General features: G+C 49.1%; 1 protein-coding gene across 7 annotated transcripts in view; it reads right to left on the bottom strand.

Annotated features, from left to right (window-relative positions):
* MYT1 (myelin transcription factor 1) overlaps window positions 1-16723 on the bottom strand; it is a 64785-nt gene that overhangs the window by 24741 nt on the left and 23321 nt on the right. For 4 of the 7 annotated variants that reach the window (XM_074888219.1, XM_074888223.1, XM_074888220.1 and 1 more), the window contains exons 3-9: window positions 11721-11775; window positions 9804-9834; window positions 6409-6471; window positions 5376-5623; window positions 3717-4583; window positions 2950-3084; window positions 1448-1586 (exon numbers count right to left, since the gene is read on the bottom strand). In XM_074888219.1, the coding sequence (XP_074744320.1) occupies window positions 1448-1586; window positions 2950-3084; window positions 3717-4583; window positions 5376-5623; window positions 6409-6471; window positions 9804-9834; window positions 11721-11775 (1538 nt within the window). The remainder of the gene's footprint in view (window positions 1-1447; window positions 1587-2949; window positions 3085-3716; window positions 4584-5375; window positions 5624-6408; window positions 6472-9803; window positions 9835-11720; window positions 11776-16723) is intronic. The other 3 variants (XM_074888222.1, XM_074888224.1, XM_074888226.1) reach the window with 1 other exon arrangement.

Raw genomic sequence — 16723 nt, 5'->3', positions numbered from 1 at the left:
TTTTTATTATCGTTATCCTAGCTTACATTTAGACTTGGCAAGCAGCAAAGCAGCCAAACATCAAGTACCAGATCTCTCCAGGAGCATCCCCAGGGCCGGGAGGTGGATCAAGAAGACAGCTCCCCTGGGCTGAGCACAGCAGGGGCAGAAGGGGACAGACTGGTTTCTTTGAGTGGTTTTAGCAGTTAAATGGCATTTTTGATTTGTATTTATTTGGATCTTTTGCAGGGGCATTTGAAAGAAGCCTTCTGAGGGGCACTTGTAGGGAAACATTTGCACTTCTGATGTACACTGCTGCCAGTGCCTGGGGGAGATTGGGGGCTGGAATGGCTTTTGCCACACACACTCTACGTGTGAGCCTGGCTCTGCCTCTTTGGGACAGCTTGGCTCTTATAACAATTGCTCACGGAAGGTAAAAATACCTCACAAGCAGAGCCCACATGCTCCCAGCCGACCCCAAGCCATCACAGACACCTTCATCACTGGAGCAGCCAGCACCGAGGGAACCCCAGCTCAGCCTCATGTGAAATTCAGGGCTCTGACCCCACCGGGTCTCAGCCCAAGCCACTGTGCCCAAAGCTCGCTCCATAACCCACTAACACCAGTGGGTCACCTCATTCTCACTGCAATCACTTGCTGCCTGCACCAAACTGAGCTTCTCAATTAACCGAGCAGATTTCCCTAAGTTTCCTTTAGCAGCTACAGCTACCACGAAGCATCCAGCAGCTTCCTCCACGGCTGAACGAGTAACAACACAAACTCACCTTGTGCCTGCAAACGCATCAACACTCACAGAGATGTTACTCTCTGCCAATTAAGCTCAAGTGCAATGAATGGTAAATCATAAATTCATGAGCGCATCCCTGTAGCACAAGCTACTCTGGCTTTTTGGAAGGTTTCTAGCTTTTAAGTGCACCATCCCCTCTGCTTGCAGCCTTTCCATTTGTAAAAGCGCTCGAGTTTAACCGAAGCCAGAGAACGGGGTATAACTACAGGTCCCAGAACGCAGGCCTGTCCTCTCCTGACCACATCTGGGCTGAGATCCTACACCAAGAGGACCTAAATTCCCAGCTCATCAATAATTTCAGCTTAAATATTGTGGAAATTCCTAGAAATCCTGCTAAGTGCCACACTGCCAAACACAAACATCACCCTCCAGTCAGCCTCACCGGGCACCCTCTGCTTCTCTAGTGCCAAACATCTCTTCTGTGACCACCCACCTGCATCTACCCCTCTGCAGTCCCACCTGAGAGCCTGGAAGCATTTCTCCACTCTACTGCCCAGCCAGAAATCACTGCCCTGTCTGGCTTTCCCATACTATTCTTTGTCTCAGGGTCACCCATCTTAGTTGCACCATCTCTCAGTGCAAGAGTAAAGGCTTTTGGGGATGGTTGACCTGCTGCCATCCTTGCCCTGGCCGTTATGGAGAAGAAGTTGAAGCTGGTACCTCCTGTGCGTGTTGCGGTTGCTGTTGACGTGACCCTGTCCTGTGCAGCCTGGCGTGGGGCATTTCAACACGTTCTCGTGCATGGCCAAGACTTTGGAGCAAGAAGGGGAAGGGGAGAGGGGAAGGGAAGCAAAAACAACTTGATAAAAAATCAGAGGAAAAAGAAAAAAAAAAGATAAAATCATCAAGTCTTGTACGCTGGTTTCCTAGAAATCAGGGAACGTGAAATGCTGTAATTAGAATTCGTCTGCATAGAGAAAAAAAGATTTATAAGGCAGCAGTGCTCAGGTCAGCACTAGATTAGCATCTCTGCACACAGCTTGGGCTTTCTCCTCGTTTGCTGATTACAATCCAGTTTCCCCCATCCAGCCCCTCCCTCCCACCACCCTTTTGGAGCCAGGTCTCCCAATTTCAGGTAGTTTTAAGTGATTGAAGTTGTATCTCTGCTTTTATCCTTAGGACCAGTCTGTTTGATTTTTTTAAAATTTTAATCTTCAGGATTATTGCTTCCTGCAGCGCTGACCTTAAAAGTAAAGAAAATAATTTGATTTGCAAGCTTTTCTAAAGCACACAGCCTTAGTTATTTATTAATATTTTTTTCTTGCATTCAAGCTTGTGTGAAGATAGCTGTACTTTCTCCTTGTTTCCTGCAGTTCTGTGTTTATGGCAGGTCTGCAACCTTTGAAATTACTGATAAGGAAGGGCTCCTTTTTTTTTTTTTTTGTCTATTATGCCATTATCATAAACATACAACATTGATTTTTATGTATACGTACAGGGAAAGCTATTTAGGATGCTGGCAGAGAGGTAAAAATAAAACATCTCTCTATGCATATATATATAAAAAAAATTTGTTATGATGATGATAAATATTTTCTGTGGAATAGATGTATCTTGGTATAACACCTTGTGAATTTTACAGCGATGAGAGCATAGAAGGAGACTCAGCTATTCTGCACATCCTGAATGACTCCTCTCCTTTGCTGTACAGCAACACCTTCAGCACATCTGGACAGCAAGAAAGAACAGTTTCCCCTTCTTCCCAACACGATATCCCAAATAGGAAAAAATATGCGACATTCAGTGTAAAGATGGGAACTGCTTTACACACCTCTGGAAGTGGGCAGTCATTTTTAAAGCACCTCTTTGATTTTCACAGAAGGGACCTCATTCTCCACAGGATGGTGCTAAAAATCTTTAAGAAGGGTAGGACTTCTTAGTAATCTCCATAACGTTTCCCACGAAGAGCAGTAACACTTCAGTGGATAGACGCATCCCAGAACAATTTGGAAAAACACCATCCCATGCCAGAAACTCTGTCAGACCCCAAGGATTAACATCAGGCCTGTGCTAGGGACTCAGTCATAAAATACACATCATTTGGGAGTATTTGAGTGCCCATTGGCCTTGAGACAGCTCTACCCATCAGGTGTGAAATTCCCCCTAGGAAATAAGGCTTCAGACTAATTTAAGTGACCCTTGTTATCCCACCATGTACTCACTCTCGGGAGGGATCCTGTCTTTGTGCGGACAACCAGAGAGGCTGCGATGGTGAGGGTAGAGTCCCGTGACGTGGCCAGTCCCATCACAACCAGGAGTCGGACATTTGATTTCTCGCTTCTCAGGTCTTGAGGGATCTAAGGATTGTGGGGAAAGGGCGGTGGGACGCAGATTAGCAGATTTAGAGGGAGAGAGGTGGAAAGGAGGGAAAAAATTGCCACGGATGCTTCCCACTGCTTCTCCAGTCAAACGGGGACAAACCTTTGGATCTGGAGGTTTTTTTCCTGAAGGTGAAATTGTAACACTGAAAGTTTCGAAATTAAAATCAGCAAAGCAATTTGAGTAACTAACCCAGCTAGGAGCATGGAGCCACTCACACTGACCGAGCAGGCAGCCCAGCTCAGCGCTGGGGGGACTCTGCAGCCCCTGCCAAGTCCCTCGTGTTGCTGTGGCCAAACTCCTACCACTACTTTAAAGCCCACTTAAATTTTAAACCAGCCCCACTGCTCAGGCTGAGATTTTCAAGGCCACCAGGCAATTTAGCCAGGCAATTCCCCTGCTGAGATGTAGAGGACACTATCATTTTGTGCATTCACTGTTGACATGTAGGATGTCCCCATCCCTCGGGGCATTGAGGATTTGTGGCTAAATTCCCTCTGTGGGCTGTGAAACCCCGCAGCAGCCCAGTTTTCATGGGGTGCTGAGCAGACAAGCTCAGCTCTTTCACTCTGGATGGGAAGGAAGGAGACACAAAAGCTTGTCCCCATACCTTTGCCGTAGTAGCTCTTTCGGATGCTGTCCAGCGGTTTGCTCTGTTTCTCATCCACCTGGAAGTGCTTTACGTGCTCTCCTGGCAGCCGGCTGGGCTCCCGCACAATTTTCACCTGCTCGGCTTTCAGCGCAATGGCTTGTTCCAGCAGCCCCAGGTTCCCCCTCGTCATCATGTCATACATCTCTGACTCGTCGGTCACCGCCGATTTCTGGGAGCGGGCGTCGTCGTCTTTGTCGTCATCTGACCGGACCTCCACGATGACCGAGTACTCGGGCTTCGGGCTGAACTGCCCTTCACAGTGGCTTTTCTGGGTGTCCTGAGAAGTATGAGGAGCTTCTTCGCAGATCACTTCAGGAGCCATCTCCTCCTCCTCTTCATCCTCCTCTTCTTCTTCCTCTTCCTCCTCCTCTTCCTCCTCCTCCTCCTCATCATCATCTTCATCCTCCTCCTCATCCTCCTCATCCTCTTCTTCTGCTTCAGCCTTCTGCAGTTTGCAGGATTCCTCACAGTTTGCATCGTCCCGGTGCTCCGGACACAACTCGCTGCTGCGTTCGCTGGTGACCTCGATGACCTCCTCCGCATCCTCCGTCTGGATGATGATCTCCTTGTCGCACTCCTCCTCCACTAACTCCTCTCCTGCATCCTCATGGACCAAGTGCACAACGTTGGATGGCGGCTTGGAGACCTGCAGCTCAGCTTCAGGCAGTTGCCCTTCGATGGCGAGGGTTTCCTCCGCTATTTGGCCTAGGTTTAGGAGAGAGTTGGCGATTATTTCTTGATAGCTGCTATAATTGGCCTTGCTGGGCCCAGACGTACTTGTTGCTGGGTTTTGTCCGTAATGAGTTGATTTTGATGGGCTTCTCTCTGAGGTTGGGGGGAAAGAAAGAAAAGGGGAGAAAGAGAAAAAAAAGAGAGAAGGAAAAGAAAAAAGAGGAGGAAAAGAAAAAAGAAAAAAAGAAAGAAAAAAAGGACAACAAGAAAAAAAGAGAGAAGGAAAAGAAAGTAATTATGTAAGCTCGTAAACATCTCTTTATCTTACTTAAGCTTAATTGAAACCAGAGCCTGGCTGTTATACCCCTGGAGCAGCCTAATTTATTGCATTTGGGAATGGCAGGTAGAAAGGGGATTTCCATGTGGAAGCTTTCGTGGGGCTCAGATGCGCGCAGCTTCCCGGCCCCCTGCCGTCAGCAGCCATCTGGCCCCCTCACTCCCAGTCAGTGCTCCCCAAACCAGGGGCTCCAAAACGGGGAGCTTGTTTGCCTGGCACTCCTGCTCTGGGATGGCAGCCGGATCCAGCCGGGACACAGCTCCCGCGCCAGGGAAGCCAGCCGAGCCCCTCGAGGCACCGATGCGGGACCCCGGCTGCCTTCCCCACCGCCATCTGAGCCAGGCAGTGAGCTCCTCTGTGCTCTCCATGGGTCCTTCCCCAGGGAGCATCCCTGATGGAAAAGCTCTCATTTTTAAGACACCGGAGACAATCTGTGCATATCCCCTCTCAGCTTAACAAGAGCTTTGCCGTTGTGCTTCCACCAAACGCAATAATTGAAGGACCCGTCCTGTACATAATTCAGAGGAGCTATAACTCCTGGTTATTAACACTCCCTGCCCTTTTTTCATCTGCAGAACACAGCTCTACAATCAATAATGATAAAGCACCTTCTGCCGGCTCAGGGCTGCGGGTCTCCTCCTGCTCCACCGCCTCCGCCTCATCCTCCTCCAGCGTCCCCTCCGACTCATCGGAGCCAGACTCCTCCTTCGCCTCGGCCTCCTCGCTGCCGTCGCTGTCGACGTTGTAGCCTTCATCCAAGGCCAGCTTGAGCGGATGGGATTTTCTCTTCGACACCAGATGTTCAGCCTCCGCATCCTGAAGTTTCCTCTTCTTTGCTAGAGGGCAGCTTTGTAAACTGCAGATGGGATCAAGGAGCAGAGAGGAGGCATTGCTGAGTGAGAAAGGCACGGCTACAACATTGAACCAGTTAGGCAAAGGCAAGTGGGACAAATACACAAGTACTAGAAAAAGATATCATCCAGAAGCCCAGATTTTTAGCTAGTTTAACCCTTCATGGCCGGAAGATCTGCTCTCAGACTTTGACTTTGTGCAACTATGTCAACTTTTCTCAGAAGCCAGCGCAAGGATGCTGGGCTCACTCCAGCAGTCTGGCCCATGGGCAGTTGGTGTCCATGGAACAGCAGGACCCACAGCTCCCAGCGCCACTGTTGATGATGGCCACCAGTGCCACCATGAAACCAGGCAGGGGATGAAGAACCAGGCCCTGGGGCATGTCCACCAACTGCTCAGGTTTCACCATTACGAGGTGATGAAAACCATCAGTCCAGGCTGGTGTGGCCTCCAAGGCAGCCAGTACACTCTCCTTTCCCCTCCCTGTCCATAGAGGCACTGAGCAGACCAAAATCTCTGCCTGCCGACAGCCCCCACCAACCTCAGGCACCTGAGCCAGGTACTGTGCCATGGTTCAGGGTCTGGGGGAAGGCTACTGTCAGCCTGGTGAAGCAGATCCCCCACGATCCCTCATGGACAGATGGAGAGACAGAAAGAGGCTTGTTGGCAGGCAGATTTGGGGCAGGTGAGTTGGGTTGCTGCTCTGAACCAGCCTCTCTCCAGTGAACATCTGCCTTTGGGTTTCTTGCTCGCATTTTTCCATCCCCACCACCTCCAACCCAGCCTCACCTTCTGTGTCTTGCATACTTTCCACGGATGTGTCCTGAGCCGTTACAGCCTGGGGTTGGACAGCTTGAGAGGGAAACAAGCAACCGTCAACAACAGCAATAGGACTCGGAGAATTCATTTTTAATTAAAAGTGTATAAACTATGGTCAGTTAAACAGGTCCTGTGCACAAGGAACAAAATAAACGCAAAAGGGAAGATAATTTCCCTCAAATGGTTCAGCTTGTCCCTTTGAATTCCAAGTGAGGAGGGCAGGAGAGCAGCCTTGCAGTTTGCTAAAAATTAATGAAATGACTCACCCCATTTAATTAGATGAACGGTTCATTATAGTTTTATGATTATGTTTAATTAAAGATTTGCATGTGTAAGAGCAAGCTTCTAAAAAGCAGGCAACTACTGCACGCTGCCTCCCCACTGCTACTCTTCAGTTCTCTTTTTCGCTGGCACAGGAGGAAAACATGGGCTTTTCACTTATTTGATGGCTTATCAGGGAACTGGGGGTTCCTTGTCCTAAGAAATGGGTGGCTTTTTGGAAGGAGCAGGCTGGGAGTGGATTGAGGAGGTTTGAGCCAGAGCACGTTGGGTGGAGATCAGCAGGACAAAATTCCTCAAAAGCACCTCAGAGCCTCACTTTTGGGGGAACAGGTGGGATTTAGGTGACCAGATCTCCCAAATCCCTGCATTTGTTCCTGCTGCTCTGCAGTAGAGGATGAGTTAAAGACTTCCAGGGAGCTCTGGGCAGCTCTTGCAGCCGCTGCTGCCTTTGCCATGGGCTGCAGCGATGCAGCCTGCTTGCTGCATCCCCCAGCGTGGGGCTGCACGCCTCCCCTGCGGGGGTAATTAGTCCCAGCTCCAGGAGCTATAAGGGCTCCAGATAAGAAGCATTAAAGCAAACATTTTCTGGCAAAACCAGATTATGGCATTGATTATAGGATACCCAAGTGACTTGCCTGACGCCTGAGGAATTCTGGAGTCGTGTAGGATTAATAACCTCATTTAGCACCGCATCACCCTCGGCCTGGGAAGTTGGAAGTGCTAATGAAATCTCTTGATGACAGTGCAAAGGGAGAAGGTATCACCAGCCCAGAGGGGATCTGGCCAGCCTGTTATTCTTGGAGTAAAAGACATGGGACAACATTAAATAGTACCAAGTGCCAAGTCAGGCTTTAGGGACTCAGAATTTCTGCTCTCAGCAGAGAGCTCAGCCCTTGCAGAAAGCTCAGGATAAGGAGGATCCGAGTGCACTAATGGATGCAGTAGCTCTGGGTGCACCGGCGGGTTATTAATGGCTCAACTCCCCAGAACACCGTGCACAAGTCAGATCGCTGTGTTCAAAGAATATAATTCAACCCAAAACCGGGACAGAAAAGGGCTGCTGAACTGTCAGGAGAGTAGGAATCCTTCCTTCAGGGAGACTTGCTTTAGCTTAGCAAAGCTAATGCTAACAGAGTAAATGATGGCAACGTGTCCGTTAAGGGCACACGGCTTTCTAGAGGAGGCGTGGGTATAAGCTGCACCTCCTGGCCCCCCCAAGATAAAGTCCCCCCTTCCTGCTGTCTCCTTTGCTCACCGTCTGGTTTCAACCTGACACACTGAGCATCCTCCAACACCATCGCCTGGGGGGGGGGTGTCCCAGCTTTTTCAGTACACACAGCCCGAGCCCCGCCACACCTGGGGTCTTGCCTGCCAGGGGGGCATCACTTCCCGAGCAAAACGCTCGAGGACATGTATAAAAAGATCTCATTCCGCTGACATGTAATTGGAGGAGCGAGCTCCCCCCTTCGCTGCTCCCTCTGCTGATGATCTGAAAGTCTATTTAATTTTAATTGCCCTCAGTCATGACTGAGGCTGCTCTGTCCTGAGCAGTCCCAGACACACTTTAAGTGACTGCACGCTGAGAGACAGAGCAGTGTTTATGATACCAGTGGCTTGCCTGAAAAAGGCCTTATTCAGTGGGAAACAAGAGCCGCTCTGATGAAGATGTACAAGCTTTTATAAGCTTTCCTGAATCGATTAAAATGGATTCCCCCCACCCCACCCCATTTTTGATGTGGTGAAATGAAGCCTGCGTTAAAAAGTAAATAGGAAAGAGCCAAGTGGTTCAGCATTGAGGTTTTCCGAAGCAGGTGGTGATTTGGGATGTCTCTGGCTTCAGTGTGTCGATTTAATCCCTTTAAAAAGCACCAGCACTGAGGTGATGCTCGGCCTGCTCTGGGCTGGGCTTTCCCATCCCTGCTCTCCTCCGGGGAGGTTTCACGTATTTTGGCAGGAATCCCAAAAGGGGAAAGGGGCTTTGAGGTCTCTTAAAGCTGCTCTCCTTCCCCGCAAGAGCCACCACACCGACCTGCTCTCCCCCTCTCCTCAACCTTCATAAGCTTGACAAAAGGGCCTCTTATTGTTATGCAGACGATGCCCTGCTTCCAATTAGTCGATTAATCGTCCAGTTATTCAGGCAATTAGGTGACAGCTGCAGAGATGGCTTTGTGGAGCACTCTGTCCTGCCCCTTATATATGTCACCTGCTCCAATTACCACCTCCACTCAAGTGTTCAGCAATAAAAGTTGGAGAAGTGGCATGCCTGCCGCTCGCTCCTCCCGTCTCTCCAGAGTAATAGGAGAGCGGAGGAGCAGAAATGCTCTGAAATTGGGCTGGTTAAGGTCCAATTACTCTTTGACACACACGGCTTCCTGACGGAGGCTGCGAGGAAAGGCAGCCCCTGCTATTAGCGCCTGTCCAGGTTAAAGACTCCTACCTCTTGTGTAAGCCCTTGTGCGAGGTTTAAAGGGAGCTTAGAGATGGGGGAGGCTGTTATTTATGATGAGGAGCTCTGTAGGGCTGCAGAGGCTCGCTCCGGCTCTTTTGGCTGCTGCTGTTCACATGCCAGTGCTGTTAAATGAGTGACAACAGGACCTCGGTGACTCAACAGGGGACATAGGGCCAACGCATGAAGACCTGGCACGAGAAGTGATGTGACACAACATTGTTTTGGGGCAACAAGCAGATGTAAAATATACAGAAAAGAAACTCTGGTTAGTAGGATGTTGTCCCTAATGATCCTGCAACACAAAATGTGGGCATTGGGTTTTGATGGGGTTTAGATCTGGGGTGGGACAGAGGATTGCTGGAGGGTCTTCGTTCTAACGTGATCCATCCAGAGCTCGTGTTTTCATCCCTTTAACTCCTATGGCTCCTCTAATGTGTGTTGTTAAGTGGTGCCCTGAGGACTCGGACACAGCGAGGTGCCCACCAATAGAAGCCCCGCAGCACGACCTCCACCCCATTAGTCCCACGGGTTCACAGGTTCCCAAGCCTGGAAGGAGCTGTGGGGCTTTGCCCAAGCCAATCCCAGCACAGGGCCTCCCCTCCCTCCCACCGCCGAGGAGAAGCAGGGTCCTTACCTCACCTCCTGGCCGATGAGCTCCGTGGGCACTGGGTGAAGGGGCAGGATGCAGCAATGGAAACAAACACAAGGTCAAAAACACAACAGGGGTGCCCAGTCCCTCCCAAGACATCCCCCTTCTCTGGGGGATCCTCTCCTGCCTGCAGCTGGGTTTCTATTGCCTCTTCAGGCATCCCATTTGGGAAAGACAGGGCAAGTCTATCCTGCCATCATTCATTTCAGGCCAGCCTCTAGTAAATCATAATCCTGCCTTGTAAATCCTCAGGCCTGTGCTTAATTTCAAGCACGTGAGTGCGTGCCTGCAGCATCAGGGACTACCCCTCTCTCTAAATACGTGAGGACTTTAAAGTCAGTGAAGCTGTACTGATATACATACATATGACTCAAACCCTTTCAAGTAAAGACCAAATTTTCTCACACTCTCTTCTCTATGTTTGCCTTTAAAATATGCTTCTCAGCTACTTTTTACACTGTTCACTACTGTTTTGCTGCAATGGCCACATTTACCTCCTACATATCAAAGGGCACAAGCATATTTTTCTCCTCCCCTTGTCACACCGGACTGATGTGGGAGCCCCTGCCCATGCTCAGACACATGGTAGGGGATGTGCTACTTGGCTTTTAGGGTAAACAATCGTTTTTAGGGGTTTTAGGGGTTATTCCTCACTTGTGAATAAGAGGACTTCTCGCTGCTTACAATAACAACATACAACATCACATCACTGCTGAAACCTTACATCCAGCCAGGAATCCAGATAATCAGGAGGAAAAAAACCCACAACACAAGTCTAAATTTGCCCAGGCTAAAAACCATAACACATTTGCTCAATTTGTCTGAGCTAATTGGGTTTCCTGGGATCCAGCTCCCAGTGGGATGACTCACAAGCTACAACAAACTGGAGGCAGTGGCAAGTCCCAGGGTGTGTGCAATAAATTACCTTTTCACATCAAGAAACCCAGATTCAACTGTGGGGAAGGCAGGGTGTGAGAAAATAAATAGAATCAGGGCGCTGTCATGAGCAACCTGAGCAAGCACCTTTATGTACGGGCAACAAAGCAATGAAACCCAAATATCTGAGTTCAATTCAGCACAATTGGCAGTATCTGCGTTGTGTTTTGGTTTTAAAAAGATGCAGATGCTGAAAAGAGTAAGAAGGAAGGTGGGTCAGGACAAAGGAAAGTGGTCCAGCATGGTGGTGTGGGGGGAGCTACAGAACACACTTTTTCAGCCAGCCCCATTTGTTCCTCAATTCCAGCCACTTCTGCAATTCATCGAATCCACAGCCACAAAAGGGATACAAAACGGAGAGGCCAGTCTGCAACCATCACACGTGGCTATGGGAGCACCCGAGGTGACACCCCGTGCTCTGTATCAGAGCACCTCACCTCCTCCCAGAGAGAAAGCACCCAAAGAAAGACCTGCACTTTTTTTTTTTTTAAGTTGGAAAACAAATAGCAATCAAGCTTTGCATTAATGAGTCGTTTGTCCTCATGTCCCTGCCAGGGGACAGCCCCGTTTGCTTCTCCAGCCTGCACTACTTCTGCCAGGCACTCTCAGATGTGCAACTTCAAAGCCACTGGCAGAGTGTGCATGATGAAAGCCCAGGGAGCTGATCTGAAGCTCCAGTGATTGTGATCCCCCTAAAGCAAAGCATGCAAGGGGCTTTTATAAATTTTGTTTTCTTCCCCTGGATGTAGGGAATGAGGGTTAAATATTATGAGGACCTGTAAAGGTTTATGGTTGGGAGTTTTCCAGGTTCATGGACAAATTTCAGTGGGGTTGGAGGTGGGGAGCAGTGAGCGTAACTTAAAGAGTTAAGCCTGGGCCTGAAAAATCAAAGCCTATTTGGAACAAGCAAAGTGCAGGGAGCTCAGGTCTATACATCCCTGCGCTGCGGGATAACCAGCTGCTCACCTCTGATAGACTTCGATCGCGTGCGTGCTCTCTTATCGTCATTTTCTAAACTCATCTGGAATGGAAAGAAAAGATAATTGTTGAAAGATAACAAGAAAATTATTGTTAAAGGACAATCTCACATGTGGCTGTTGCTCTGTGTAAATACGCAGGTGGCAGGGAAAGCTTTCCCGCGTTTTTGAGACAGAGGTTTCTTGCATTGATTTTACTGTTCAACCCACAGTGCCCAAATTTAGCGACCTTAAATTAATTTCCACATCCTGGGACACAACAAGGACTCTCTGCTGGTCGGTACTGCAGAGGGACAAACCCCCAGGTGTGATGGCCCGTGATGGAAAACAGCTGCGTCTGAGATATCCGTTGTTAAGGGCAGAACTGATTTCTCTGGATTTACACCACGGAAGTGCTGTGAGCACCCAGGTGAGTAGCGAGCATGTATTCAGAAATCTCTGAATATGCAGCCAAGCTGATCTCATGCCCGGAAGGGCAACTTTTCGTGTAGTGCCCTAAAGAGCAACCTCTCCTCTCCGCTTAAATTTGAGACAAAGAGGGTTGCATCTAAATAGCAATGTGGACATCAAACAGGAGGGTCTGTGGGGAATACGGGCATGAATAAGTAACATCAGGGACTTCAAAGTGCTTAATATTAATTAAACATCACAACACGCTACAAGGTAGCAGAAGGCTGAAGTGCAGCCACCTCTGGAGTGCAGCGCAGGCTCCGTGCCCCAGCGTCTGGGGGAGCTTTGAAATTGGGCTGTGCCTGGAGGCGGGAGCAGGGGACCTCCACGGCGGGGCAAAAAGGCAGAGCCAGAGTAATAGAAGTGGGATTTCGTTAAAGTTGTCAACAAAGTTGATGAAGTGGTCAAAGAGGTGGTTTTACGTCTCGCCCTTGACACAGCAGCTCTCTCTGCAGCGAACGCCAAGGGGTACGCAGGATCGGGGTGCAAGAGGGAGGAGGACCATAGCCTGGTAGGTTGGGGACAAGACTGGGTTTTATTGTGGTGTTACCATCTGGGACATTTCCTCCTGGGATAATGAGAGAGAGAGAGGAAAGGCGGCGGGAAGGACCATTTCCAAGTGGGATTTGACATAATAAAAACAAATTCTCTTTGAAGCATCCTCTAGAAGTCCCAGTTGGAGAGAGATGTAACCAGCTCCTGTGCCATCCCAAAATGAAGGGGCTCCACAGCTAACCCTCTGGCACCCCCAAAAGAAAGGGGCACACAAGCAGCTGCTCCCCCAGTCAAGGAGCAGGAAGGGACACACATGCAGAGCACGTGCTGGCCATGGGGACGATGCACACATGATATGTGCCACCTCATCCCCATGTGCATCTCTAAACTCTTTTTGGATGGCTACTGCTCGCAGTCCCCAGCAGAAGGGGCAAGGGGTCATCACCCATCACCCTGGAAGGATGCACTGCTTGGTCTGGGCCTCTCTTGTCCCCCCTGAGGCTTGGGAGTGGCGAGGAGGGATGGAGGGTATTGGGCAGGCAGGGAAAGGGGATGGAGGTTCCCAGCCGATGGGGCACCACAACTGAAAACACCTCAAAGAGGCAGGATGAAATTTCCCCGAGTGCCTCGCTCCCTCCCACTGCCACTCTCCAGAAATGCAGCGCTAACACACAATGATTTATGTGATTTGTTCGATGGGGAGATTGGAGATGGGGCGGGGGGAAGGGGAAAAAAAAAAAAATCAAAACCTGGAGCAATTTATGCATCCTGTCAGCATTCAGCTTGTGGCACCGCGGTGTTGTGCTCCACGTTTATTACAATCTTCCCAATAACACAGCAGACAATTACTATAATTTCTATTTTTAAAGCCCCGGTTCCCTGCGGACCAATGGCTCACGTTTAAAGTGTGGAGAGGAGCAGGTGTCAAAGGGACTTCATTACATTTATGAGCCTTTCAACGTCGGCGTGTGCTGAGCGAGCTGGCTAATGCCGCCGCTGCACGCCGACAATACGACTAATACATTTGATTGCTGGGAGCCTGCCTCCAACCAAAGTGAATTTCAGAGAGGGTTTTTTTTCTTTCTTTTTTTTTTTTTTTTTTTTTTTTTGACAGTTTTCCCAGGGAATTGGCACGTGTTGGGCTGGTGCCTTGGCAATACGGGTTTCCTGCAGATAAATTATTCAAAGCGGCAGAGGAGGGCAAGCGGGAAGAGTAACGGGCACTGCCTGCAATGTGCCAGCTCTGGCCATGAAAGAAGAGGGGCTGGGACCCTGCAGGGACAGTGGAGGAAAAGCAGAGCAAAACTTCCGTTTTCTTAAACCTGCCCTTCAACAACAAGCTGCTTGTGTATAAATGGGGGGAGATCCAATTTCAGGTCACAGTTGTCTTCAAAAAAATTAGGTACCACATCTGAGCTAACATCCAGGCTCCTCACTACACCCTGGCACCTCATAAAGCAACTCCTCCCATTGCCTTCGACACCTCTTTGAAACGAGAATCAAATGCCCCAGGAAGACGGGAGCACACTCAGTCACCACGTGGGCAGAGGGGACAGAACCCACCCGAGGCAGGGATGGACCCAGCCTTGCTGAGGACCAAAGGATGGAAAAGCCAAATAGGCTGCCTTGCCTGGCCTACTGTACAAAGCAGCCTTTTTTAAAAACAAAACAACTAAATTATTGAGGTTTTTCCCCATAGGGAAGACCCCATTACTTGGTTAGAGAACTTGACACAGCCCCACCGCTGTGTATGTACAAGGTTTTGCTTACAGCACCGGAGGGATGGGGTGGGCTCTGCACACCCAGACTCTGTTTTCTACCATCAGGCTCCTTTTCTCAGCTTAAATCAACAACAGCATCATCCTCAAAAATCGTCATTTCCTACCAAAGTGCAGAAAAACCAGGAAAAAATCTATTTCTGAGCTCAGCCCCTACTCCTCCCAGGCAACTTAAATTAACTGACATGACCATTACTGCACTTCTGGAGCCTCTGTGGTTATCAGGCTCAGATGCATGAAGGTTACATGAAACCACTGTCCTTTATTGTTCTCCTCCTCAGCGAGAAGCCCTCTAGACAGATCGTTTTAACGTGAAATTTCAGGTCACATAGTGCATGTTTGCAGTCTTGGAGACTGACGGGGTATTTTCGTTTGTTCTCTCTCTTTCTCACATAATAGTCAGGATGAGAAGCTATCTAGATTTCACTCTTATTATTTTAACTCTGAATGGAAAACAAAGCAATCTGAAAGGAAACCTGCAAATAAATTATTGCCATCAGATGCCAGCCTCAGAGCATGTTAGTCCAGCTGGAAAAGACAGAGGTTTATTCCACTCCTCCTCACCTTATCACTGGACTATCTCTCACATTAAACCAAAATAAGCATCTAGCAGGTTTCCTAACCCAACGCCAGGAGACAACACTGGGAGAGACCCGGTGCTGGGCCTCAGGTTACTCACGTCAGGATTCAGCTCCATGCTCTGCCACTGGCAGTCAGTGTAACCTTGGGAACATCACTTCATCTCTGGGTGCCCCTTTTTTAGATCTTCTCTCTAAAGGTGCTTTGGTGCAGGGGCTGTTTCTTACCACGCGTTTGCCCCCCACTAAGGAGCTTCCTGACACGACCATAATCCAAGCTGTACTGATGATGTCCTGACGCTGCAAATCTAAATCAATGAGGTTCAGACAGATAAACTTGAAAGACAGTTTAACCCACCTACAATGTGAATTTTAACAGCCTACTTCTACACTAACAGCCTTGCTCTGCTGCCAGGACTACAGCATGGGAACAGCTGCACAGATCTGAGCTTTAATTTTATGGAGTACCTACAGGGTTGATATTTTCTTCTTGTTTCTTATCTTAATAGACATTTCTTTTCTGATGGAAGACCTAGGTGCTAACATAAAACCGCCGGAGCCTCCCATGTGCTGATGCCCAGGTGTGCCTGGGCTTCGACAGCTCTATGCAAATATGCCATTAAGGGCCATGCTGAAATTCCCCACGGTCAGCGGTAATACTTTATATGTATTCAAGAGCACCATGGAGCTCAGAGAAAATAAACATGCTGAAAAAGCCTTCAGCTGGACAAAGGGAGGTGAGGATTCAGCGGGAATATTTATTTAACTCTGAAAGCAGCAGAGCTTCCATCAGTGCTTATTTGTGGATAGAGCAAAATGCCATTTGCAAGAAGCGGTGTCTGAGCTTTAGAAGGACAGACAGAGGCTCTATTTTTAGTTAAAAAATAACAGAAAAAACCAAAACCTAAATTTGCCTAGCAGCAGGTAAGGCAGGAGGAGGAAAATGCCAGAAGAAATCACATTTTTCCAACAGAATTGTTGAAAAGTGGTGTTCTACTTGGTCCTTCCCCTGTTCCAGGTCCAAAGAGCCCCTTTTTTAGCTCCTCGAGGGAAAAGGCAGCGCTGACCACCCTGGCGAGGCAGGGCCCCACCACCCCTCGCTCTACCCTGGCCACGCTGAGTCAGGGGATGGTCCAGCTCCCACAGCCCCATTTCAGGGCTGGGCTCAAAGCCAGGACGAGGGAAGGGAAGGGAGAAGGATGCTGTGTGGGAAACCTCCACCATCACCAACCTTGTCCCAGCAAAATCCTTCAAGCTCTCACCAGGGCAGGTTGATTTTCTGGTTAATTTGTACTGTTGTCAGCTGCTCCTTTCCTACCCAAGGATCACATCATCAGCACGAGACAATGAAGGGAGCAAACCCTGAGGTCCAGCTGGATGTAACTATGGCGTAAATCACAGCCAGGCAGCAAAACTCCCCCTCAGCACCCACCAGCCGGCGAGGATGGGTTTGAATGGCCTGTCCTGATTTCCCCTCCCTCTGCTTTTTTTTTTTTTGGATGTTTTTTTCCCACCCCGTGAGGAATCCCCCCTTGGCTGCTGCAGGCTGAACACAGGTGAAGAGACCTGGATCTGGGTCTCCAAATCTTTCTCTCTGTAAAGTGCCACAGCATCATTGGTCATTGCAGGGAATGAAGGGGGCTTTGTCCCACTGGACTTTCTCTAGCTGATAAGTGTTTTAAAAAAAATAA

The sequence above is a fragment of the Strix uralensis genome, chromosome 18 (genome assembly GCF_047716275.1).
Source record: "Strix uralensis isolate ZFMK-TIS-50842 chromosome 18, bStrUra1, whole genome shotgun sequence".
Classification (NCBI taxonomy): Eukaryota; Metazoa; Chordata; class Aves; order Strigiformes; family Strigidae; genus Strix; species Strix uralensis.
The sequence above is the reverse complement of the archived record's forward strand: the minus strand, read 5'-3'. Positions and strand labels throughout refer to the sequence as shown.